The sequence below is a fragment of the Arvicanthis niloticus genome, chromosome X (genome assembly GCF_011762505.2).
Source record: "Arvicanthis niloticus isolate mArvNil1 chromosome X, mArvNil1.pat.X, whole genome shotgun sequence".
NCBI classification, from domain to species: Eukaryota; Metazoa; Chordata; class Mammalia; order Rodentia; family Muridae; genus Arvicanthis; species Arvicanthis niloticus.
The window spans coordinates 88,873,523-88,900,562 of NC_047679.1; the positions used below are offsets into that span (position 1 = coordinate 88,873,523).

The window sequence follows — 27,040 nt, forward strand, 5'->3', positions numbered from 1 at the left end:
CGCTGATTCAGATGCTTCTCCTGTCTCAGCAGAAGAGGTAGCCCTGACAATAGCCAGTCACACCTTTTTTTTATTCCCCATACCTCTGGAGAACTACCTCATTTTATCAGGTCTTAGGGGGTTTTGTCTGTTTTTTGGGGGGGTTGTTTGTTTGTTTGCGGTTTTTGTTTTTGTTTTTTTTTTTTTTTTTTTGAGACAGGGTTTCTCTATGTAGCCATGGCTGTCCTGGAACTCTCTATAGACCGAACTGGCTTCTAACTCAGAAATTCACCTGCTTCCTGGAATTAGATAAAGGCATGTGCCACTGTCTGGCAACAGTGTTTACTTCCTTCCTCCCTCCCTCCCAAAGTCACTCCAGGTAGAATCTAGAAATATCCCTTTCTCCAGGATCCCACCTACCCATTCATTTATCCATCTACTCTGTATTTAGGGCTTTCTTTCAGACACTCTCCCCACTGGCCACTGGGGTGCGCTAATAAGCGAACTTCAGACAGTGCTTCTTCCCCTGAGAGAAAAGAATCAGTTACAGAAATAGGGTAAAAGGCGGTGAGTGCTATGCTGTGAAGGAAGGGAGCAGAGGTCAAAACAAGCTGACCTAGGGGCTTGAGGGAGGAACGGAGGGAGGGAGGGAGGGAGGGAGGGAGGGAGAGAGAGAGAGAGAGAGAGAGAGAGAGAGAGAGAGAGAGAGAGAGATCCCCTAAGGAGATTGGAAGGGTAAGTGAGAATTTACCAGACACATAGAGCTTTAAGGGCCATGAACTCTTGTGGCTGGACAGAATGTCATACACAATAGCATTGTGAGGAGGCTAAGAGTGAGGAAGGAGCCATGTGACACTGGACCCAAGCCAAGTAGCAGGTGAGGTCAGGAGTAAAAAGGCCTTGTGAACCATTATTGCTTGGTCTTGTTTATTCAACACGGGAAGAGGCAGTGAAAGATAAGGCTGGCTTATTTTACACATTAATTTTGTTCCCTGCTTCCAGTTTCTTTATACGACTTACAAACCTTCTTTAATAGCTAAAGTAAAACCCTGATATTAAAAGTATCCTTTCTTACCCTGTTCCATACGCTCCACCCCTGCCCTCACTATTAGAGGTAGCAGCCATTTGGGTTTTGGATAGCCTTTCACTGTTTCTTTAATATAGTTGTCCTTCCGGGTCCACAGGTTCTGTTACATTGTTTCTTTATGTGCATGCACGCGTATGCATGTGGAGGTCAGAGGACAACTTGCTGGATTTGGTTTTTTCCTTCTACCATATGAGGGTGGGGCTGAGGACCAAACTCAGGTCTTTAGTGGGCCTTTACCCACTGACCCATCTCACTGGCTCCTGGGGTTCTCTTTCCTTCTCCATCCCTGGGTTCAGTCAAACATTATTTGAAAGTTTTTTTTTTTTAACTTTGTCTGCACTGAACATGTACAGACTTTTTTCTCATTATTGTTCCCTAAGCAATATAGTATAACAATGTTTAGTATAATGTTTATATAGTATTGGGTATTGTAAATTATATGAAGATGATTTAAATCATGTGGAAGGTTTGTGTATATTATGTGCAAACACTGTTCGGTTTTGTGTAATCATCTTGAGCACTGCTTATTTGGGTATTTATGAGGGTTCCTGGAACCAAGCCCTTCGGATATCAAGGGATAACTATACAAGGAAATGATCAAAAAATTGACTTCTTACTCCAAACACTGAAAAACAGCATACCTGCTGTTTCTATCAGAGCTGTTGCTGTGTTTTAGCTTAGAGAACTGTCTTCACTAGGCTCATAGTATATCTTTCCCTTTCTTTTTTCACGGCAGCTTAATATTCCATAATATTGATGATAGAACATAGTGTAATAAAAATGGCTGTACTTTCTCTACCAAAAGTAATGTCAGGTTATTCCTTTAAGTGTTAGCTCATTTGATCCCAGCATAATTTGGCGGGAGGTGTCCCTGTTCCGTTCATTTAGGAGGAAATGGATGTTTAATGACCAATCCATCATTTGAATTCACGACTGTGGATTGATCCTCTTTCCTTTTACACAGTAACATGGGGTTACGAGATTGAAGCATTATTTATTGATGTACATTTGGGTTGTTTCTACACAGATTTATCAAGATGATGTTTTTTCCCCTTTTTTATTCTTGTCTATCTGATGGGTGAAAACTAAACCGACGAAGCCAAACCAAAACAAAATAGTATAGCAGTTTAATTTTATTTTCAGTTTCTTTTGCTTTGAGTGAAACTGAGCACTTTCCAGACATGTTTCTAGCCTTCCTGTCTTTCCGTTCTGGAGATAGAACCCAGGCCACCTGTGTGTACTGTTAGTATTCTGTATCTTCCTTTCATGTACTTTCCCACTAAGCCATGCTCCCAGAACCTTTTTACTGTTGTATAGGGTTGTGTCTGCTTCCTCAGTCTTTGAACTCCATGCTTCTTTTCTGTGCCTGCTTTCCCATTCTGTCCATCTTCAGATAAGTTGAATCGCAGTAGCTCTTTACATGTGGCTATTAGGGGTTAGCTGACATGGCCCTCCAGATATGTCTTTGGACTTTGTGGTCTTGTTTATGCAGAATTTCTTTGTCATTTACATTTATCTGTCTTTAATTCCTTGGCTCCTGGATTTTGAGTTGTGTTAAGAAGCCCTTTCTTTCTACATGATGGTATATAAACACATAGTAATCCTCCCTTATTTATCTGTGTAGGGGATACAGTCCAAGGCTCTCCAGGTGGGTGCCTGAAACTTCAGGTAGCATCAAACCTTGTATACACTTGTTTTTTTTTTCTTTGATAATATCTTCATTCATGAATTAGGTATATTATGGGACTAATAATAGCTATTATTCAAATAATTGTAACAGTTTCTGCTATCTCTAGAGCCACTCCTGGGGATCCAGCTTTGGTAGTCATCACCTTCAATAGTGGCCGTTGGCTCCCTGTGGTTTTCCACTCACCTTAACACCCCATTCTACTAGATTCTAAAGCCACTTCTGAAGCATTTTCCTATTTGGTTCTCATTATACCCAGTGGACAAAAGGACCCCCTGTGTAACCGGACCCCATCTGTTTAGTCCCTTCCTTGTAGGGTAACATTTGCTGATAACAGAACCCTTTGTGGTCCCCGAGCTTCCAGTTCACGTCTGTGTGTTTGCAGCACTGAAGCTTCTGCTGAGAATAGTTGTCTCCCTGTCAGCCCTCGGCTTGGACAGTATTGTCTAACCTCTACTCAGCTTTGGACTTCTCCATGGAAGAGGTGCCCACAGAAACGTCCCTCCCTACTCCCTTGGCTACCTCCTTCCCTCCTGCTGCCCTCCTCCTTGTGGGCTGCTGAGCAGGTGTCTTTTGGTGTCTTTTTACATAGCAGCCCCTGAAGGACGGGGGAGTTTTTCTTTTGTTAGTGGTTTGAGGGCAGAGTGAATGGGGAAAGCTCTGCTCAGACTATTCATGTACAGGCACATACACGTAATAGAAGATGCATCGTCTAAGCCGACCTTTATAGTCTGTGTGCTGCACATTCTCTCTCTACTTTTACTTATAGAATCTTGATCTCATTTAATCACCACATGTACGCGCTAGACTTATGGGAATCTAACCCGCCTGGGGCCCACAACCTTGAAAAAAAAAGTATAATCATCCGCATTAACTGTAAGGAAAATGAAGTGTTCCAGCCAGTTACTGAATATCAGCAACAGACTACAGTTTCTGAAGTAGTCAAGCATATTTTTCCTTAATGTCAATCACTGATCTCCTCTTAGATTACTGTTGCTGTAGGTAGCTCAAAAATGCATATTCGCATTTATTAGTGCCTCAACTTCAACATGCGTATTTGCTAGTCAAAAATATTTCAATAATTAGATTTTAATATGATTGGTTTCTTCTGTAACTCTCAATGTCTTACGCATAGAAATTTTACTCAAGGCTGTAGATATAGCTCAATTGATAGAGAGCTTGACCTACCAATATATGAAGCCCTGGGGTTCCATCGCCAACACCATAAAAACCAGTTGTGAGATATATATATATATATATATCATATACATATGTGTATATATATGTGTGTATATACATATATATATATATATCATATACATATGTATATATATATATATATATATATATATATATATATATATTTTGTCTTTTGACTTTGTGGTTTTGATCATGTAGAATTTTTTGGGGGGGTTGTGTTAAGAAGTCTTTTCCATCTCCATGGTGATATATGAACATGTAGGAATACTTCCTAATTTATCTGTGGGGGAACACACAGATACACACCGACACACAACACACACAACACACACAACACACACACACACACACACACACACACACACACACATACAAAGTCATTCTAAGAGGGAGGAATAGTTATACTTCTTCAACTGCCCCAAGGGTCAGGGTCCATGGCACCAAAAAACTGAGGGGTACCTTGTAGAATTTATTCTGGCACTTGAAAAGGAGCAGGCAGTCTGGCTTCTACACATCATAGAGTCACTGGATTTGGAGCCCTGGGTTCAAAACTTGACATTGTCACTTGCTAGTGGGCTATGAAATAGGAGCTAGTGCTTTGAGGTCTCTTTGTCTTTGTCACTTGCAAGTTAGGGTTGTACCTACCTTCTAGATTGTCATGAGGATCCCCAGAGCTGATGTGTATGACAAGTCTTTAACTCAGTGTCTGGTGCATGGAGTGGTTTCCCCTTACTTCAGAGATTATTATTCACCACTAATCCTCCTGCCTCTCATGAATTTATATATGTGTTTCTTTACTAGATTGTGGGCTCTGGGGATGGGGTGAGGATTATCCCTTGATCAATTCTAAAGCCACAAACCCCTGCTGGGACAGATTGCATGATTAGCAATGGATTTAGCAGCTTCTGCTTCCTTCTTTGAGATGCTGATTTTCCCCCAGGGCCAGATGCTCCTATCTCCTGGCTCCCTTGCTCCTGTTGAACTTGCTGCTTGGGCTCCTCTGCTTTGCCCATCTCAGAGGCTAGTTTCCCCCGATGACAGGCAGTGCAGTCTGGGAGCACTTCAAAAGAATATTGCTAGCATCAAATTCTGTATTTTTAGAGCCCTTTTCCTAACGTGTTCTCCTTCCTTGTCCTCCATTGCCCTCCAGTTCAGTTCCCCTCCATTGCTTCATGTTCTCCACTGACCAGTTCAGAAGTTCTGACTTTAAACTCCTCTATAGTGCCAGCCCCTTCTGGCCCTTCCTCCCCACCCCCATCCCCTAGCCTAGTGGAGTTTCTCATCCTCTAAGATGGCGGTTACTTTTCTCACTTACATCCCATACCTTTCCTGTTGTCATGTCTGTTCACCATATCATCAGAACAAGCAGCTCTGGTCAGATTTTGTCCACTGTGGATTCTGTACGTGCCCATTCCTTCACATGATATGAAAGGTCACTTCCAGTCTGACCTTGCATATCTTGATCTTGTTTCCCATCACTCGGACTCTGACCCATTACTTAGTCTTTTGGAAGCATGCAATCTGCTGTTCTCCACCCACCCACCCCCCGACCTCCCTACCTTCCTGGTATGTACGTGTACACACACACACACACACACACACACACACTCCACACCACACCAATTTCCCCCCCCCCCCCATGGACTCTGGGTCCCCCTTTATAATTTAGCTTAAGGGTATTGCCCTTTGTTCCAAACTGTCTCTCCCTGAGGCAACTGGAAAGCACACTTTCTTTTAAGTGCCCCCTTTCTTCCACTTTTAGTATTTCATTGACAGTAGCCATTGCTCAGCGAGGGGGTTGTTATTTGTGTTTCACCACCAGGTGGCAGCAGTCACACGTTTTTAATCTCAGGAGCTATAACAAGTTTGGATATTTGTTTTAAATCACTAAATGAATAATAAACATTGATTAAGTTAATCATTTTTTTATACTTGAAATACTGTGCGAGCGAGGATGACAGTGAAGTCCACAAGTCTTCTAGGATTTGGACATAGGTGACAGGACCAGTAACAGAGAAGGCACAGAAGGTAGGCACATATTTTAGGAAGTGACTTTTTTTTCTGAGTACTGTAACAAAAGTACCATTCTGGAGGCAGAGAAGCCCAAGATCCAGGTATTAGCAATCTGGTGAGGGCCCTTTTTTTCATGGGTACCACTGTCTGTCTACATCCACGCATCCTCGAATGAGCCATAGATGAACAGGTCCTTTTGACCCATTGTATAAGGGTACTGATCCCATTTATAAGGGCTCTACCCTGTAATGCTCCACCCTTACCATCACATTGGCAGTGAGGCTCCAACGTGAATTTAGGGGATACTTGTTCAATTTGTAGCAGAAAGGACATGGTTGAGCTTGAGTGCTTCCTTCTATTCAGGCTGAGTTGTCTAGGAGACAGCAGGATAGAAAGTTCTAGAACTGTTCAGGGAATTCTGGGAAGGGGTTGACTTCATTGCCATTGCTACAGAAGTAGTGGCACAAGATTTGTAATGAATAAGGTGGGCCAGAGGAGCTAGGTAGCTGGGGGTGGGACCAGGGAACCTGGAGGGGAGGACCCTTGGGATAAAGCAATGCTGAGAGGGTACACAAAGAAATGCTGTCGGGAGATTGTAGGAAGGTTTGGAATAACAGGAGGACAGCTGAGTTGTCCTGAAGCAAAACCAGTAGAAATTTCATTTGACTAGCAGTAACCAAACCACATGTGATCTGAGAAGTGCTGCAAGATCAGGTCTCGGGAGAAGATGGGACATGAAGAATGTGGGATGAGGGTCTGTGGGCATCGGAAGAACCAGTGGAGGAGGTTTCCCTTCACAGCTCTTCTGTTTCCTCTCCTCTGCTCTCCCTTTCCTCCCTTCCTCCTGTTGTCTCTTCTCGCCAGGACTGGCTCAGTTCAAATCCCATGACAAGGACAGTAGCGGGAGAGACCTTTGACGGCATTAAAGAGAAGCAGGAGTTGGTGAATTACGAGGTTATGACACTTGCTGAGATGATACATTGGAAATGACAATGACAAGAGGACTGGGTGGCGAGGAAATGGAAGAGGAGTCTAGATTGTTTGAGCACTGTTCATAGAATGGTTTTGTTTCTATGTTCATGTGTACATGAGTGAATTATGTGAGCAGGTGCATATATACAGTGGATGTGTGTGTAGGCCAGAGGTCAAGCTCTAGTGTTGTTCCTTAGGTGCTGTCCACTTTGTGCGGTGATGGCTGAGCAAGGCACTGACCTCTGAGTGTAGCAGAATGTCCCTAGGAATCTCGGCAGAACAGTAAACACCTGCTTTTTTACATATGGATTCTTAAGTCAGTCATCATACCAACTGAGCTATCTCACAGAACTTTTTTTAACCTTATTTTTATTTTATTATTTTGTATACATACTATACTTTTCTTTTTGTGTACATGGGTGTTTTGCCTGCCTGTATGCCAAGTGCCTGTGGAGTCCAGAAGAGGGCATTGGATCCTCTGCAACTGAAATTACAGGCAGTTGGGTACTGGAAACTTGGGTCACCTGGAAGAACAGCCAGAGAATAGAAGGTGGTTCTAGCTAAAGCAGGTCCTGTCTTACTCCTCACCCTGCCAAAGGCACTGAGAAGTAGAGTAGAGAGAAGGTATACAGGTCTGTCTGTCCAGAGACTGGCTATACTGACATGCACATGATAGAAGCACCTGCTGTGCACTGTGTAGATGACCTATTTTCAAGTTCTGTGTCTATTCCATGGCAGCTGTGTGACCAGCCAAGTTTCTTTGCAAAACAAGAATAGTGGTTCTCCATTACGGAGTCATAATGAACGTTACATGGCATCATATGTGTAAAGTGCTTTCAATAGTGCCTGTTGCATAGGCAGTGGTGGGCTAGCTGTTCACTATTACAGGGATGGCTTCTGTTTGCCAGTGTACAAAGACTCTGCCTACTAACCCAGTAAAGTTGAGTATCCAGTTTCTTCAGCTCCCACCTTTAGCATGGGATGCCTTGGGAATTACCTACTGTGGGGAGAGGGATGAAAATTTTCTTCTGCCCACTAGATCAAATTTAAGGGCTGGTGCCAGAGGTTAAAGGTCAAAAGGGTCCAAGCTGGGCTGAACAGAAGGGAGGCCAGGAGAGAGCAGAGTTACAAGTAGGTAAAGTGTGTGTGTGTGTGTATATATGTTTGTTGAGGACAGAAAGGGGATTGGTAGCCGAACTCTTCAGAGGTCATGGTCAGATTATCCTCTCAGAGGTGAAGTCCATAAGGGTGATGACAGATCGTAGTCTGGGAATAACAAGGTCCAGCAGACCTGCGGAGGGTCAAGATGCCACAAAAGTAAGGGCAATGGAAGAGGCACCCACCCACATGCGGATGTTGAAATTCCCCTGAATGCTGTTAGGAAAGAGGCCTGTGTGAAAAGGAGGGCTGCCAGTTGAGGGTGAAGTTCATAGTGACCCGGAGGAGCGCACTGGTGACATGTGACCTGTAAAAGTGGGGATCTTGAAAGCAGAGTGAGCATTTAGTAGCACAGGGACTCTATTTCCTCTGCCAAGGGCTAGGTGTCTGGTCTGTTAACTCTGTCTGTGACTTGGTTGTCCCTGGCCAACACAGTCTGCTTCCTGTTGCATCACAATAGCTGCAGAGCCCTCCATATACTGCCAGCGCTCCTCAGGGCTTTGAAATTAGGGTGATTCATCAGATTTGCTGATAAATCTTACAGCATGCGTTTATAAAGAAACATACCTGGGTTACAAAACAATGGCGATGTTTTGATAATTTCTTTTAACTTTGATACCTCTTGTGATTCTTCGCTCTTTATTTTTTTTTTTCAAACATAAATGTAGAAAACAAGAGGCAGCTTTTCTAAATATCCCCCTGTTTGCTGTCTTCTCTTTGCCTGGTCTCTAGGCTGCAAGGAAATCCCTCTGTGTACACTAGAGGGCGAGCTAGCTCCAGAATTGGCAAACAGGGTCTTTCTAGTGAAGAAGTGATTGTTTTCAGGTGTTAACAATTCAGCAGCCCTTGGGTACATTTCAGGAGACTGCGGTTTAAGAACCCTGCTGTCCTGTGATCTGGGAAAGCTACTTTCCCAGTTGGCTTTCAGCTTTGTCAGAAACATGAGAATTGAGGCACAGGCCCACTAGTTGGTTTCCCGACCCAGTAGAACCAAAGCTCTTTGTTTGCATCAACATTGACCCAAAGGTAATTTACCTCAGGGTCCAGGTTGGGTCTCCTGCTTCTCTGCCCAGGTGAGCCCATTGCAACCATCCTGGCTGGCAAAGGTTAATGCCCTGGGAAAGTTCTTATCACTTAAGCTTTTTGACTCTGTTTTTCTGGTTGGACAAGGCCAGAGGAAAGGCTTAGAAAACACACAGAATGTCCAAAGGCTCCTGAGTTGGGGGTGAGTTCTGAGTGGGGAGGGGAGCTGAGTGGAGGAACGTAAACTGTGGCCAAGGGCTGAGCCTTACACAATAGGGCAGGTAGGGGAATCTCAGAAGGCCATTGAAGTTTTCCTGCTGCGGAGGATGTCACTGGGGTTTTGTGGGAACAAAAGCTTACATTAAGGGTTTTCTGCCTTAATTTTATCACCTTGCAGGTTCCCACCTGGCTAAATTATTTGTTCCTTTACTAGTGACTTTCCCTAGTGTATTTTCAGGCTCCAGGGTTTAGGCTCTAGTGGACCTCCTGTGCTGTCACAAACCCCAAGTTTTACATCACCCTAAGGCGCTTGTTACTTAAGTAGGATTGTGGGTTCCACCCCTACCTCTAGGGTTCGAGTCCCAAAAAGCAGGTCCTAAGAACCTGCCTGCATTTCGTACAACTTCCTCCAGACAGTGTAGGGCAACATCAGCTGCATCACTTGAACCAGGGGACCTGGTAACAGTGCCAGTTTTCCGATTCCAGGTTGGAGGCCACTCCTCCGACCTACTGAATCCCAAACTGTAGGCTGGCTTCCAGAAAACTGTTTTAATCAGCCATCCAAGGAATCCTGTGCCATGGAAGATTGAGTCTCTGCCCTCAGAATGGCTGATACAGAATGAACATCAAGCCTCATTGACTCAGATGATCCAGGAATTGGCTTCCCCGTGCTCACAGCTCACCAGGGACTCAGTTTGTACCCAGCGCCTAACAGGGCCATATAGTGGTGTGTTGTGTTTAAATAGCACTTCGGTTCAGTGTTTCTGTGGGGTTAACTTTTCAGTTCCTGCAAGATGGGGATGGTGGGGGGGGGGGGAACGTGGTCCAAAAGTTTCCTGTTAAAGGATCCCTCAGGCTTTGAGACGTTTTGACCTTCAACTTGGAAAGAGTAGAAGTTGAGAGCTCATTCTTTAGACCCTAAAATTTCTCGATAGGTCAGGTCTACCCACTGGATTTTGTACCTGCCCAGAACTCTCCCCTAAGTGCTGCCTGTGACACTCAGATGAAGATGGGCTTTAAAGATGCCAGAGTCACAGGCACAGTGGCACATGGCTTAGCCCCTGTGGGATGAGCCTGTTGGAGTAGGTGTTGACTATATTCATCTCCATTGTATATCCCAGAGTACAACTCTCCTCCAGCTTTGTAATAAATCATATTATTTATAGATATAGGACTCATTTTAGCCACTAGGGGACCTGGTGAAAGGAAACCAGGCAGGGACCTGCATTCGGTGGCTAAGAATATTGAATCAGCTATCCAGAGTCATCCAGAGGTTGTTCTACATGAAAATAGCTTCTGGGCAGTTAAAACTGCATTGGACCAGTTTTCCCTTTGTTTGTCTGTTTGTTTGTGTGTTTGTTTTGTTTTATTTTTTGTTGTTGGTGTTGTCACATGACAAATACCAGAGGAAGAAACAGCTTCAGAAGTGGGAACATGGAATTTGACTTCAGTTTTTTGAGATTTTGGTCCATTGTCAACTGCTCTGCTGTTTATTGAGCTGTCTGTGACAAAGCAGAGCATCACAGCAGAGGGAGCATACACAGTGGGTCAGACATGCTTATCTTGTGATGGCAGGAAGCAGAGAGACAGAGAAAAGGGCCAGAGAAAAGATAGATCCTTCCAAGACCAAACCTACGGGGAGCCACTCCCCTGCAGTGAGTCCATTAGATCATGAATCTGTCAATGGATTAACTCATACATTTAGGTTAACAGCATCAGGATTCAATCATAACACTGGATCCACCCACATACACCTTTGCAGGGAGCACCATGTATGCAAAATACATGGAAGGCTTACAAAAAGCAGGAATGCAGCTGTCTCATTCATAGGACATTGAAGATAAGATGGCCTCATTGTCAGAAGCTAAACTTGTCATTCTATTTCATTTTTCCTCCTTCCCCTCTGCCTCTTGCTCCAGCCCCACTCATTCCAGGCCTCCGATCCCTGCTCACTTCGGGCCCAGCTCGGTCATATGAGGGCATCAGATCTCATTACAGATGGTTGTGAGCCATCACATGGTTGCTGGGATTTAAACTCATGACCTCCAGAAGAGCAGTCCGTGCTCTTAACCGCTGAGCCATCTCACCAGCCCATCATTCTCTTTCTTTTGTTCAAACCTTCACCCTTTTTTCAATGTTTCCAATTCTATTGGCTAGTTAGCTTATTAGCCAGGCCAGAGATCTAAGTTAATCAGTGGTTCTTAACTCTTCACAGCCCCATCTTCCATTTAGCCAGTCATCAAAACCTGCCAGTTTCACCTCCTTATCCTTTCATGATCCATCCATACTAGACTTTCTGAGTTGAGAGTAGATCAGCCCTGCTCTCCATCCCTTGTAGCTTCCTCCATGATCTCTCTTTCAGTTTACAGAACTCTAGTCCTTATTGGTCAAAGGGTACTCTGAGCCTCAGAAGTCAGAGGGAGCCGGTTAGAAATACAGAGGCTCTGACCGACTCTGCCCAGACCACCTGAATCACAACCTCCATTTTAACTCAGTCCCAACATGGTCTGTGTTGCCCCAGATATGGAAAGTAATATGCTGTATTCTTGAAGTGACCTCCACCCCTTACTCTGTCTCCATCCCATTAAGTCTAAGGAAGGTATAGACTGTATGAAGTACTTCAGTTCCGAACACTGGCCTTCGAATGCCATTCTTTCAACAAATATTTTTGGAATCTCCACTTGGTGTCTGGCAGTGTAGTAGCTACCGAGACTGAAACACAAAGAGCAAACCCTGTAAGTATCCTTGCTTTCGTGGACATCATATCCACGTGGGAGGAGACAGACAGTAAAGAAACAGGAACAGTACATAGGGTAATTAAATGTTAAGTGTGATGCAAGAGGCGATCTTACAGAGGAACATATGTGACACTGCACGGAGGGCTGTGCTTTTGAATGCAATGGCCTCATTTAAAGGAAAGGCTTCACTGACAATGTGACATTTGGGCAAAGGCTAGCTGGCAAAAGATCAAGCCCTTTGATCTCTATGGGAACGATATGGCCAGCTGGGGAGATAACAAGTGTAATGGCCACGAGACAGAAATGTTTTGAGATTATTCCAGCAATATGGCTGGTGCCGTAGGAAGGAAGGTAAAATAGTAGGACATGAGGTTAGAGATGATAACCACACTAAAACTAGCTAAGTTATGTGTGTGAGAGCTCATTGTAGGAGGGGAGGACCTGTGAGTTTAATTTCCATTTTTAAAGGATTGCTCGGTTGCTATGCTGACTTAGAATACACGTGTGCAAGGATGAAGTGGAAGACACGGGGGAAATGTCAGTGCTTTCTGTAATAAATTAGGGAGTGAATGCTGGTGGCTCAAATTGGGATACAGTACAAATAGGGAAAAGGTGTTGGGCTCTGAGTACATGTTAAAGGGCCAGCCAGTAGTTTGTGGATGAAATCAAATATAGGATGAGAAAGACAAAGAAGAAAGGGTCAAGAGTGAATTTAAGGTTTTTGACCCGGTCAAATGGAATGAATGCCCATTTACTAAACTAAGAAGAAACGCTTTTGGGGTTATGTAGTGCTTTTGCTTTGGTTTGGTTCGGTTTGATGTGTGTGGGGTATTGTTTCAGTTAAGTAATGTGAGGTAATAACCATCCCTAAAACTTAGTGACTTAGAATTAGTTCTTGCAATTGTGGGGGTCCCATTGGCCAGTTCTATATGGACGGATGGAGTTCATTGAAGATCATTCATCTATCGAAGCTGTGCCCCACGATGTGATGTTATTTTAGATTTGGGTCTTTGGGATATAGTTCGGGTTGGATGAAGTAATAAGTTATTCTTTCATGATGGAATCTATGCCCCTGTTAGAGAGCAGACCTTGAACTGGCACCCCCGCCCTCTTTTCTGTCATGTGAGGAAGACATAGCAAGAAGGTGGTATCTATAAGCCAGGAAGAGAGCCCCTCAGCAGAAACCAGCCACCTGATACTTTTGTGGACTTTTAGGCCTTCAGAAATGGAAAAATAATTTCTGTTGTTCAAGGTGCCTGGTCTATGGTGTTTGTTAAAACAGCTTGAAATGACTAAGACATTCTTCTGGTCTTCCCTGGACCCAGCTGGGACCCTGAAATTGTTGGGCCTCTATTCACACAGCTGTTCATGGCTTGTGGATCTCTGAGTAGTATTTCAAAGAGGCCACTCCCAGATGCCCAAGTGCACATCAAATATCTTTTTGAATTTTCTTTGGTGAGGTCCCACTGGCTAAAGCAATCCATGTGATGGGGCCCTGTTGGTCACAAAGATAAATTGTTGTGGAAAGGTTTGGATTCTGAGAAAGTGTAATGAGCTTTCAGCCTTTACTACAGTGATAAGCTAAGATCACAAGTTTGGCCTAAGGTTGAGACACCCATTCGCTATTGATTCTAGAGTAAATTATGGAGTTATCAGCATGTGAACCATATTAAAGCCATGAGGTTTGCTGGCACCAGCTATAGAATAAAAGTCAGGAGCGAACTTTAAGTTCTGAGTTCTGCAGCCTGATCCTGTATATCATTGGACATCAGCACCATGAGAAAGAAATGGAAAGGAAGGCTAAGAAGCAGGGAAAGAGGCCGGAAAACAGCTGAGAGCGAGTAGTTGCTCAGAAACAGGTGGCCAATGTTTCAAGAACTGCTACATAGGATGGGGCCTGCAAATTAGTCGTTGTGTCTAGAAATGAAAAGGTCACTTGTGGCTTTGATGGGAACAATTGTAATGGGGGATGAGGAACCTGATATAAGTGAATTTAAGAGAGAGCAGGAAGAGAAGAATTTGGGGTACAAAAATAGAGCACAGTATTTAATAAAAATATGTAAGTTAAATATATAATTTCAGGTGTTTATACTCACACTAAAAATAGGTAAGACAAACAGGTGGAACTAATATTAGAAATATACTTCATTATACATAGTTTATAAAAAAAACTACCATTCAAATATAACCAATGTAAAATTATATTTAATTTAGTACATGTACAAGAGCACAGCTCAATTCAAACTAGCTACATTCAAAGCTCTGGGTGACAGAGCTACCGATTTGGCCAGTCTAGATACAGCCAATGTGTATTTGTTGTAAAGGTGTTCTATCTTTGTTTTAACAGAGGGACAAGCAGTTACTGGGAGCTCTCGGGAGCTGCCAAGTGCTTGTTTTTAAATGAGAGCAATCTCTGTACATTTAATTTGTTTTCATGGTCACCAGACTACTCCAGTAGGAAAGGGGAAACAAGTGTTGTAAGAGAAAGAAAAAGAATTTGTGGATCGGTAGGGAGACTAGGGACTAGTATCAGGGTCCCAAAAGGAAAGTCTGCCCTTGACTGAGACCCTCTCTTCATGGTTCTTCTGGGTTGCAGAGATAAAGGCAGAGCAAACCCAGCAAGTGTTAATGCGTGGGTGTTTAAATGTGCTTGTGAGGGCTCAGGATGTTTTGTGTAATTCTCTTTTTTCTAGGCGAAACAGGAAGTGCCCAGGTCATCGTTTGACAATGAAGCCAGGAGGAAAGTATTAAAGGTTCGAGAAGAGAGGAGAGGATATTAAATTGTGACCTCAGAAAGCGAGAGAGTGAATGGACAGGGGAATAGAGTGTGATTGCCTGGCAACCTGAAAGATGCACTTCAGGTCTGTGATGACAGATTGGACATGAGGATGTCGGTGCCGCTGCTTTTCTCCAGCCATGCTAAGCTATGTGGGGACAGTCAAGGGAAGAAATGGATGAAATTTAACCAGGGCAGAGGATTTGTTTTTTTCTAGCCATAGTGAGAGGAGACAAAGGTGTCACTAAAGGATCATCAGAGTAACAGGCCATGGGATTTAAGAAAGGAAGGAAGAGCTAGAATCCTAGCATTTTGGGAGGCAAAGGCAGGAAGTTTGAGGCCAGCCTGGTCTACAAATCGAGTTCCTGGACAGCCTAGGCTGTTATACAGAGAAACTTAAAAGAGATTGGATTGCAGATGCTTTTAGTGTCAAAGACCCGGTGGAGTCATGGCTTAAAGAAGTGATCGGGGAAAGGAAATAGTGATGGCTGAAGGGGGAATGTTTGCCTTTGAGATCAGAGAGAGGATGCAGCCATTCCTAATCACACAGTCTCAGGGTTGACCATGAAAGTGAATGGCTGAAGTGTGGTAATGGAGACAAGGCCATGAAATTTGAGTGGGTCCTGGAAGAGTCTTCCAGGGACATGTAGCAGTGAACAAGAATTAGGAAGGCAAAAACTTGAGAGAGTGATACCAAGGCAGGTGTCAGTATTTTCAGAGCAAAAGGACCACCATCCATCATCTGCAGTTGACGGTAGAAGGAGAAATGTTGTGCATCACTGGCAGTTGGGGGGGGTAGCAGTCTGGAAAGAGCAAGGAAAAAACAAGCAAACAAGCACTGCACTATTGGGCATGGTCCCATGGAGTTAGAGAAAGGGGACTTTAGAGGGCTGCTGAGGCAGCAGGTGACTTATAGGGACAGGTCTGTTGGGTAAGAACAAAAGTTTGAATCAGGTGTGGTGCACACCTGTAATCCCAGCCCCTTGGGAGGCTGAGACCAGGAGATTTCTGCAAGAAAGATCAGTCTTGGATACAAGATCCTGTCTCAAAACCAAACCAAACCAAAACATAAAAGCCCAGAAGGCTGCTCAGGGCATTCAGAGACAAGATGGAGAATGTAAAGGGTTTGGCCAATCATTTCTATGTGGCTTTATATTCTGACACCTTTTCCCAGAATTTACTTCCTTGCTCTGCTTAAACAGGAAAACCTATTTTGCCACTTTGCTCCTTCATAGCTCCTTTCCTGAAATTGTCCTAACAAAGAGCACCACCAGTGGCCCACACATTTCTGAACTGCATTGAATGTTTGTCTCAACTCTCCCGCCCCATCCCCAGCAGAAGGACATCCTCACTGGAATTGTCTGTGGTTATGAAAATGGTTTGTGTCTGCCCCATCTAATATGGCAGTCACTAGGCAGGTGTGGCTTAATGAGGAGAGAATGAGGAGACAGATCTTTGGTTTAATGCATTTATATGCTGCTGTATGTGTCTAGTGACCAGTACCTATGAGAGGGCGTTTAACATTGCTGGTCCTTAACTGTGTTCTCCCAACTTCTAGGATACCTCTCTTCCAGTTCTATGGCTGCTTCTGTAGTTTTGTCATCAAGCTCATCTTATGGTTCTTTTTTTTTTTTTTTTTTTTTTTTCCCCTAGCCACCTAAATATTGCTGTTTTCCAGACCTATGTTAACCTTGTTTTGTGGACTCGTCTTTGTGATTTTAGCTACACACCAATCTGTGTTCTCAAACCATTTTCCTCTTCCAAACTCTAGACCCTGGGCAGCCATAACTGTATGGAGGCAGCTGCTGGTATAGCTTACAGCATTCAGTACTGTACCCTAATCTGAGATCCTTTCTCCCCTAACCTCCTTCTGTCAATTCCTCAAGTCATAGACCAGGAAATTCCTATAGATGGTCTTCCTTTATAAAGTCTGGCCAAGGGCCAAGCCATCTGTGTCCCTCATGGCAGTATCTGAGTCTGCCTTCAGTTGTGTTTCCCTCTGATCCACCGTCTCCACTGTTGCCGAAGCCATCCAGCTGGCTGATACGTAGACCCAACCTTTTCATCTCCTAATCTTTCAGTGGCCTCTCATTGTATAGAGGATAAAGGCCAAGTTCTCTGGCCTGGATGACAAGGCTCCTTCTTTATAAGGTCCTGTTTTCTTGTCTCTCCAGCTACCTCCTGACACATGAGACCTCTTGCATTCTTGTGCTGTCCTGTAACAAGGAACTGCACGTAATTGCACACAGATAGCCTGCCACAGACATCTGTATACCTTTCTTCAGGCTATGCCTTCAACCTAGAATGTTCCTTCTGTCATGTCCAAATCCAGGTGCTTCCTGTTGTTCAAATCTCCTGAACTATGACCCTCTCTGGTTTTCTTCCCTTCCTTGGGGTAGCCAGTCCTGACCATGCTTCCTTCACCATGTCAGCTCCTCCATTTGTCAATTGCCATTTGTCAACTGCAACAGATTGTCAAGGACAGGAACTAGCCAAGACTGTTTCCCCACTTTTGCTATGGAGTCCAATGTGCGTCATAGATATTGAATGAGTGGGTAGCACAAGTAAGTCAGTGAGTTGAAGGAAGCAACAAGATGGGATAATAGCAGGCTACCCTACCCAGCAAGACTCAAGATTGAGTCCTTGGTATTATTCTCTGTGAGTGAGAGTGTAGGAGGGAAGAAGGATCCTTTGGGGGGCCCTCTGGGGGGGGTCTTCGCTACTGTTGGAGCTATTGCCTAGTTTCCTGGTACTCCTACAGCTTCCTTCTGGCAGAAATCAATTTTACAGAAACTCTTATTTTGGTTTCCCCCTACCTTTACTCATGATGTGCTTCTAGCCTCCTGGGATAGAAGATGCTAGCAGAAAAATGTCACATACTTTCTTAAAGTAGGAAAAAAAAGAGGTTTATGATGTGTTGAATTTTCCCCAAAGCTATTTGGTTTCTACTTTCCCCTTGATGAAAACTGGTTTTTCACTAGGATTATCCCAAGAGTCACATCCAGGTATCTAGCAAAGAGAATTATGTGGGTTTGCATACAGTTTGCATATAGCTCTGTGGGCTGGGTTATCAGTGTATAGAGGACCTTTTTACTGGTTTTTTTTTTTTTTTGAAGAAATGGAATATTAGATCATATTTGCCACAGGCAGTCTCCCTTCACAGAGGAGGTGTCCATTTCCCCAAGAATGCCCTCGTCTTCCTGCCCGTGTGAGTTTGGATGCCTGTGATCCCTGGGATGACAACAGTTCCATGCTAGGCTAGCTGCTGGGTCTGCTTTCTGTAATGTCTTCTTCCATGTCTCAGCCCTGAGAAGTGGATACTTGTCTCTAGTTCCTACACAGGAAAACAACTTTGAAGGAAGTCTGATATGCTCAGGGTCATTCCCATGGAGAACATAAGGCTGTCTGACCCCCGCCTCCCCCCAGGCCTTTGTTTTTAAGATACTACATTGTATTTTCTTTCATGTCTGTACTGTTTGATGTTCTGCCTTTTATATTTGTTGTTATTCACCTGGGACTGGTTTGGTTTCTTCATGCATGGACAATCTGATTGCCATTTGAATGGCAGGGGACATTTACACAACATCGAGGTATTGTGGTTTATTTAACCTATCTCCCTAGTTGGTTTGTTTCCAGTTTTTCAACATTATAGAGAAAAAAAAAGTGTCAATATCTTTTGTGCAGATAAGGGTGGTTTGTGGGTTGGGTTTTATTGGTATTCGAAAGTAGCCTTCAGGGCACTACTAGCATTGAACCAAAGTTATATTTTATGATTCCTCAGTAACTCTGTGCTTTGCTGTATAGCAAGCATGGTTTGTGTGTCCACGGTGCATCCAGGGCTGAGGTGAAGAGGAGCTTTAGAGAGAGCTCCCCGCCTGGCAACAGTCAGTCTGGTCGGGACAGATGATACACAGAAGCCATAGGGCAAACATGGGGCTCTGTGAAGGGTCAGTGAAGACACTGAGAAACATGTCCCCAGATAGGATCTGAATGTTCCTTTCCCGCCACAACACGGGAGAAGCGCAGGGAAGGAACAGCTGTCCTGGGCTTGAAACTTCATCCTCTCCTTCCCAAAGGACTATGGCTGCTGACCTGGCTACTGGCCAAGGACACGCGTACATCCAAGTTCATCCCTGCAGTCATTTGGTATCTGAGGCACGCCGGTGCCATTCCACTGCACTGGGATGGAGGTTGTGGGTGGGGGGAGAGGGCTGGTAGGCAGAAGTCAAAGGGAATGAAAAGACAGTAGAGAAAGTGATGGATAGAGGCTTTGCAGTAGAATGTCTGAAAGCCTAGGCGCCTGTCAGCCTTGCAGCTCTCTTCATCCTCTGTGTGTCCTCAGAAAGCTGAGCGACAACATGGTGTCCAGGTCACACCCCCTTATCAGACAGACCAGTGTTCATACTCGCAGTATACTGCTCAATGCGTTGTTACCAACCAAGTGTTGTGTTGGCTATTAAGAAGACATAGAAGCTTCTTGACTTTGTGGAGCATTGGGTCCCAAAGGTGTGTCCAACCCCTGGGTCCAAGATAGCTATAAATAAACAAACCACAGATACTTCAGCATGTCCAGAATGAACGTTCCAGGATCTCCCCTGGCTTCAGTCTCTTATTTCCTTCTTCCTTTTCCCTTTTCTTGCACTTGTTCCTTGATATCTTGCTTTTGGTCTCCTTACTCGCTCACTGTGCACATCCGTTTCCATGAGTTCATTTTCTTGTGTGTGCTGATGTCACCCATCCTTGTATATTGAACTCATCCTCTTCATGCAGTTTGTGGCTCATGTCATAAAAATAACTAGCATCTCTTAAATCCCTGGTACTGGACTATAACTTTATTATTGCATCTGACTAACAACACTGTGACTGAGGTGGTATCTTTTCCATTATGATGGACTTCACCATTCCCTTGCTCCACTCTAGTGTTGCCTCTTCTTTGCATAGTAATAAATGGCAACACCAGTCCAGTGGTGGGCAAGCAATTAGTACACCTCTGAGAGTTGCTACCGACCTTCCTCTCCCTCAGCTCCACCCTCCTCTCTTCATTTTCTACCTTGCTGCTTTTGACCTCCAAATGTACCTTGTTCTCTAGGTTCCTGGAGCAGGCACCTTCCCAGCACCCCAGTCTTTCCTCTCTCTGCCGTCAAACTGTTTCTTTCAGCACTCACACACCTCAGACCTCCCTGCAGCTTTCTGTAGCTCTGGAGCAGAGCACAGAGATTGCTTCCCAGGGACTGAAATCCATCTGGAATACATGGCTTTGTTTGGGAGGAGTCATGCAGTAGTTGAGAAATGGTCCAAGCAGTGAATAAAAACATGTGTTAAAGGCAGTAAGAGCACACTGCTGCAGATTGAGCCACCACGTTATGCCACACCTTGGGAAGGAGACTAATTAGTGGTAGAGTCAAAATTTGAATGCAAATTCATCAGACTTCAACATAAACATTTTCAACTACCCTGTCATTCTATTTAGAATCACGAGTAAATAAATATAGACACAAAGACAGTTGGAGATACAGATATACATTACTAATTCAAATATTAATTTTAGAAATCAATCCTGGAGCATGGAAAAAAAAATGGCCAAGGAGGTACAGCAAGGAATTAGTGAGGATTCTATTCTGGTAGTTGAGTGTTAGGGATTGTTTCCTCATTTGCCTCTATCTTCTTTCCAGTTTTTTAAAATTCTAAATCACCTTTAATAATCTTGAATTACTTTTAGAATAAAATAGAAACATCTCTAATGGTGTAACATCAACTGGCAGAAATGGGTTAAAAAGGTCTTATCATGGTTCCTGGCTAAACACCAGGACCCTTGGGAGATGCTGTCATTGATAAGTGAGAGACACCAAGCCTGCTACAGCTGTGACTGTGCCCTCAGCACCTGCACCCATTGTGAGCAGAGGAGAAGTGGGTCACTATTCCTCTCTGCTCACCATCTCCCCTCTTCCTCCAGGTGCTTACACCCCAGAGCCCCTCAGCAATTTCCAGTGGGCTCTTCTCTCGACTGGCCTCATGTTCTTTTACCACTTCAGCATCCTGCAGATCCTCGGCCTGGTAAGTTTGCTGAGATCCCCTCCTCTCCCCTTTGTCTGGAGTTCTTCATAAATCTTGATAATCCTGGTTGGTGCTGTTGTATCATTTTGTTTTGAAAAATACACGATGTTAAAGGCCAGGACATCAGATTGTTGTGTCTGGGATGCTGATTTATGATCCAAAGCCTTGGCCTCTCCAAAGAGTTTTCTGAATCCTTCAATAATGACCATTCTTTCACTTCTGGGAAGGCAAGGATATCCTGCAGTCATGGCTACTTGGGTCTGAAACAATGACCTGTAACTGGCAAGTGCTTTGCTGTGGACCTCCTGGGCATGTAGGACCCTTACCTCATTGCCCTGGGCCTTGTGATGGCCTCTGATGTTGGGTCCACTCTGGGTATGCTCCCGTGTTTTTGAGGAGATCATTCAGCTGTGTGGCCAGTGGATGTTAGGTGTTGGGAGCCCCAGAGCATTCTGTAGTATGAGAACTGCCTGGAATATGAAAAATGGCTGGCCTCAATGTTGAATTACCCAGAATCCAATAGCGTCGCTAATGCATGGGTGTCTATCGGTGTCTACGTGAGGATGGAAAGCCTCATTGCTGAGTTGGGGGACAGGGAGTTTTCCACTTCACTGTAACATGATCCAAGAGCCCAGCTTCCTTAAGAGATGGTGAAGGCTTGTCTTTAATGTGAGCAAGCTCTTAAGAGCTCTGGAAGGCACGTGTTACGGCTGTCCTTGGGGCAGGGATGCCATATTCGGTTTGGTGTGGTTGGCATTCATGTAGTGTGGAGCCTTGTGCGGCCTTGCATGATAAGGGCGTGGAACTGGATGCCCCCAGTGGCTCTGTTGAAACATTCACTTTGTTTCTTCCTTGCTCTGATTTGCCGAAGGTAGCCTGGGTTCTTTGCCAGTAGTGTGAATGCTGCCTGTGCTTGTGGGAAGACTCAGCATGATTCTGCCCTGCACACCCACCGCTCCTTACCTCTTCGCTGCTCCCCACTGATATGCTGGATTCCAGGAGTGTCCGCGTGCTCATGTCACCATACATGCTATGTTCTGCTACACTGCCCACCAGGACAGCTCTACTCACCCACGCCTCCCCATTAACCCTTGTCCATCTTTTCATGAGTCCATTCAAGTGCCACTTCCCTCGCAGATTCTTCTGTATGCTCCTCAGACCTCCTCGTGGCATGTCAAGCTTAGGGGGCACTGTCTAGTTTGAGGTCATATGCAGTTAACTGATTGCTACTTGGAGACAGGAAACCATGCAGTTAATGGATTTTTCAAAATTCCATAGTATCTCTCCAGGAGCTAGGCACATGATAAACCCTTAGGAGTGACAGTGGACCCTGGGCCCAACTGGAAAGCAAGACTCAGCATAATAACTAAACAGCTTTCATCCAGGACAGTGACCCAGCACCCATTCAAAAAGTCTAAGGCAAAGAATCCCCTTTATGAACAGGTGGGGATTGGTCAATCCCTCCTTGTCTAGTCACCCCTAGGGAGAGATGGCTGAACTGGCAGTAGCCAGAAGAAGCCTCGGGATGGCGAACGCTCACTCTACCTCCCTTGTCCCTGCAGGTCACCGAAGTGAATTTGAACAACATGCTGTGTCCGGCCATCTCAGACCCATTCTACGGCCCCTGGTATCGCATCTGGGCCTCGGGACACCAGACTCTCATGACCATGACCCACGGGAAGCTGGTCATCCTGTTCTCATACATGGCTGGGCCCTTGTGTAAATACCTGCTGGATTTGCTCCGGCTTCCAGCCAAGAAAATAGACTGAAGGTGCTTGGATTTTTGTTTTGTTTTAGTTCTGTTTGGTTTTTTTTTGTTTGTTTTTGTTTTGTTTTGTTTCTCCCTGAGGAAGCAAATCCTGACTTGACTCAGAGAATACCCAGCTCTTGACGAAATCATTTGAGAGGGCAAATAGGATGCTTGGTTTCTTTCCTTTTTCCCTCCTCTCTGTCCCTTTCTTCCACTACTCTTCCCTCCCCAGCTCCTCCCCTTGGATGACTCTTGGTGCCCAGGGAAGGTACTGGGGGCTGGAGCTTACTTCATTTCCTCCCTTGGGTTCTGGGTCTCTACTGTGCCCCACTCGACTGCGTGGCCTTACCCAGGGAAATGGTAGTCAGGGGCCCCTTTCCAATGGCTTGTTGGTGCATTTAACAACAGCTAGTTGAGGAAAGAGGGGACCACAAGCAGTAGTTCTTCCAACATCCCAGCAATGAAATAGTGTTGGGTTCATTTCTCCACTGCCAGGGACCTCCAGGCTCATGCTGGGATCCCCTTTAATCTCCAGCATAGCCCCCACCAGAAGGGGACCAAGGCCTTGCTTCTATACCAGCCGCAAGCCCAGAGCCAAGGGACTTCCCAGTTCACAGCCAAAATAGATCCTTCCAGTGACTGGTGTCCCATGACTGAAAGCAGGGAGCTACCCAGCCACTCCTTCTAGGGTGCTGCCTGGGGTGGATGGTGATAGCAACGTGCAGCCAAAGGGCAAGATTCTGTACAGGGGTGTTGGAGATCTGTTGCCACAGTGAATCTGAAGTAGAGAGGGTAAAGGTTTACATAGTACCAAGCTAGACTAACCGCCCCCCCCCCCCCCAGGAAAAAAAAAACAACTTTCCCTATGAAAGTTGAGATCAGATCCATATCTAAAACAAGCATAGAAATTGAGAAATCAACTAAGTCAAGTGGCAATTTGCGAAAGCCGTGATCTGAATCACACTCTGTATCATATGGATAATAGACAGGGTTCTAGTCTCAGCTGCCCCTTCAACCCATCCTCATTGTCTGTGTATTGTGTTTGTCTGTTTTTCTGTCTGAGGCAGCTTCATGAAAGAACGAGCTGGAGTTGGTTGGGGCTTGGGTGCTGTTTGTCTTTTGGATGTTTGAAATGGGGGAACCCTCACATTTCTCTAAAGTACTCTAGAGCCATCCCTGGCCCTTAGAAGATGTGTTCATGGTTCCTGAAGGCAGTTTTATGAGGGTTAGATTTCTTTCATGTGGCTCGACTCTGCTGAAGTGTTCTGTGTGGGGAGGTATCACTGGTTTTGCGGCTTGACAATGTCCAAGACCCATGTGTAGGTTGAAAAGGAACTCTGGGCCCCATAGGTAGAGGTTCAAGTGCTCTGAAGGGAGGATCTTTGGTTGAAAGATACTTGGTTGTGTGTGGACCACACAAAGGGTACCAGTGTCTGTGTATTTGCTGACTCCGTGTCAACTTCTAGTAGGAAGAGTTTTGCTTAGCAATAGAGACGTTTGTACCGTGACCACTCCATTGCCTTGTGCCAGATGCAGCATTCAATGTGAGTTTGTGGGTATTAGGCCTAAGCTGAACTTCAGTGGCTTGGTGGCCATGGCTTTACACAATGGACTTGCAGGGGAAGCACCTGCAGGAGAGCAAATGGAAACTAAGACAAGCTGTTCTGGGAGGGGCCACCTGGCCATGAGGTGATCTATGGTTGCTGCTCTTGAGCTCCTGCTATGGCATCTTCACTCTCTGCCATCTGTGAGGGCTGTGCCAAGCTCCCCTAGCTGTCTCTTCAGGTACTGACTTGCCCTGCCCACTCATAGAAGTCAGTGGATGAATAGAATGCAGAAAAGCCTCCTTAGCCTTGGGCCTTTCTATAAGAGTATGGAGAGATCATAGGAGGGGAATCTATGAGGCCTGAGGCAGCTGTTGCCATAACATGGAGCTGCTACCTGCAGTGATGGAAGGCCTCAGTTGAGGGGACCAACTCCAGAATGCCACAGAGGTGGGAGTGCCACACTTCTTTCCCATCTGAGGCTTCATGGTCCAGGTTGCCAGGCAGCTTGGGTTTCCCTGCATTGGCATGCCTCCAGTAGCTTACCTCTGCTTTGGTGCCAGCTCAGCAGACCATTTTCTGGTAGGCATTTTCTGTTGCTTAGAGGAAGAGAGGAATTTCAAAACCATGTTGCCTGGCATGGCCAAGCCAGCATCACGAATACATGTTAGGAAGGAGGAAGTGAAGGGGACATGTAGGGGCCTAGGTTGGCTCATACTTAAGGAAGCTAAATGAAACAGATTGTAGCTCCTTTAACAGACTCCATAAGGAGTCTAAGCCTGGGTTTGAGATGTTGGGGAACAGGAAACCTCTTCACTGTCTATATATCTCACCCTTAGCTTGGTGCAGACCTACATGGAAAGAGGTAACCTGCCTAGGCTCTTGGCAGTTTGCCATGGGAGTTGTCCCTAGGTACGTATGGCCTGCAGCCTACCCTCTACTGTCTGTGGTACAGGGACAGAGAAGATAGGTTGTCCTGACTTTGCAGCTCCTCCTCAGGCCTGTCGTTTTTCTAACCACCTTGGCCAAAGTTTTCTATGTGCTCTACCAGCATGTGTGAGAGTAGCTAGCTAGCAAGAGGGAACAGTATATCTTCAAGCCCTCGTTGTCCTTGGTCAGGAGGCTGCGCCAACAAGTACAGTTGGCTAAGCCAGCTTCTCTGCTTAAAGGTCCTTCCTGCCCCCAGAATTTGGTTTTATGTATATAAGACTTGGCCCAACATCTTCTCAGGAACCCTAGCAGCATGTTTTCTGTCATCCTGTGACACACTGTGGGGTTGTGGATTTGCCACCTCCACTGAATCTGTCTTCTGTCTCATTATGGACTTCTTTGTGCCTGTAGGGGTGGTCTATGGAGTTTGTGTGGGCTAAGTAGGGTTGGCTATGCACTTTATTCTCTGGTTCCTCAGCCTACCTGTCAGACCATCCCTTTTGCTGTAGCCTCTGTCAGGGGTTTGCTATGTGCGATCATGGATGATTCCGTGTTTTTGTGATGTGACTATAAGTTTCTCCTGGATAACTAGCTCGATGTCAGCAGGCCTCTATACAGTGAAACTGGGGTTGGGTAATGTCCTGAGCTGGGTTGGGCTGAGTGTTCAGGAGATGATGGCAAAGGGCCCCTTTTAATTCTCCTGCTGCCAAATAGACTTCCCTGGGAATTCTGTCACCTGTCCTCTTTGGGACAAGGGCTTCTTAATGATTTCTACTGCAAGGGAGGCCAGAGGTGAGAAAAGGAGGAATTCTGATGCTATTAGAAAAGACACTGCTTCTGGTTTTAGTGAGACGGGACCAGGCCTCTCCAGCAACTTGGGAAGTTCCCAGACTAGGAAGGGGTATCCTGTCTCCTCCTGGCCCTGCTGTCTCTGAGGCAAAAGTCCATTAGAGGAGTCAGTCTTCCTCTGGTATGTGTAACGAGCTCATTGTGGGCAGGAAAACCAAATTGCTTGCTGTTGCCCTTGTCTGTGACACTTTTGTACACTGATTTGCCACTCATGGCACTGAGCAGACACCCATCCCTATTCAATGAAAAAAAAATCAAAAACCAAAATCCTTTGAAGCAGAAGATGATGTTTTGGAAAACTCTTGATTTATTTTGGCGTCAACAGTATGTTAGATTTGAAAGCATTCCTCATTTATTTGGTGTAATTGTAGCGAAGAGAACAGGACTGAATGGTGTTCAATTATTTCTTCTGGGACATTGGTGAAAGCCTGTCCCCCATCCTTCTTCTCAAGCTGAGACTGTCGTGTACTGTCACCTTCATGTGCAGGGCTCTTCTGAGAGCCAGTCTCTGAACTCCCTAGATGGCAGCAAAATCGAGCCTCTTTGTAAGGCTGCTTCTGGGGCACTCTTCCCCACCCCTCCAGTCTACCTCCCCTCTTTGGGTGTTTTTTGTAATGTGCTTTCTCTGTTTTGTAAAATCCAGTTGATTGTAATGAAGTGGTTTCTGCAGCCACCTTTTGGAAATAAATGGTCCTTAATTTGTGTACTTAGCATTTTGAATCTTAGCCTCAGGTGTTTCTGCTGTTGAAGATTCCCGAATGAAAAGAAGCCCTCCCCATGGGACTTATTGTTACAATGTTTTCTTCATTTACTGATATTAAAGGATTTATGAGAATTTAGGAGTCCTGGCCTTGCTTCTCAGAACTTTCTCAAGAAGGCTTTACAAAGTAAACAAAAGAGGTCATTTGTTGGCTTTGTGTATCATAAAGTAGGCAACCCCCACCCAAGCCAGGGCAGCTGGGCTCTCACACACCTTGGTCTCATGGACAGAACAGTGACTTGGCCTTGACTTCCTCCACACTGCCTACTTCTACCAAGGTTACTGGGGCCCACCAGGCCAT

General features: G+C 45.1%; 1 protein-coding gene across 4 annotated transcripts in view; it reads left to right on the top strand.

The window, feature by feature from the left end:
• The window catches only part of Tmem164 (transmembrane protein 164), a 152,218-nt gene extending 125,404 nt beyond the window's left edge, over positions 1-26,814 (top strand). For all 4 annotated transcript variants that reach the window (XM_034484985.2, XM_034484983.2, XM_034484982.2 and 1 more), the window contains 2 exons: positions 20,806-20,906; positions 22,469-26,814. In XM_034484985.2, the coding sequence (XP_034340876.1) occupies positions 20,806-20,906; positions 22,469-22,675 (308 nt within the window). In that variant the 3' untranslated portion in view covers positions 22,676-26,814. The remainder of the gene's footprint in view (positions 1-20,805; positions 20,907-22,468) is intronic.
• Positions 26,815-27,040: the final 226 nt, after the last annotated feature.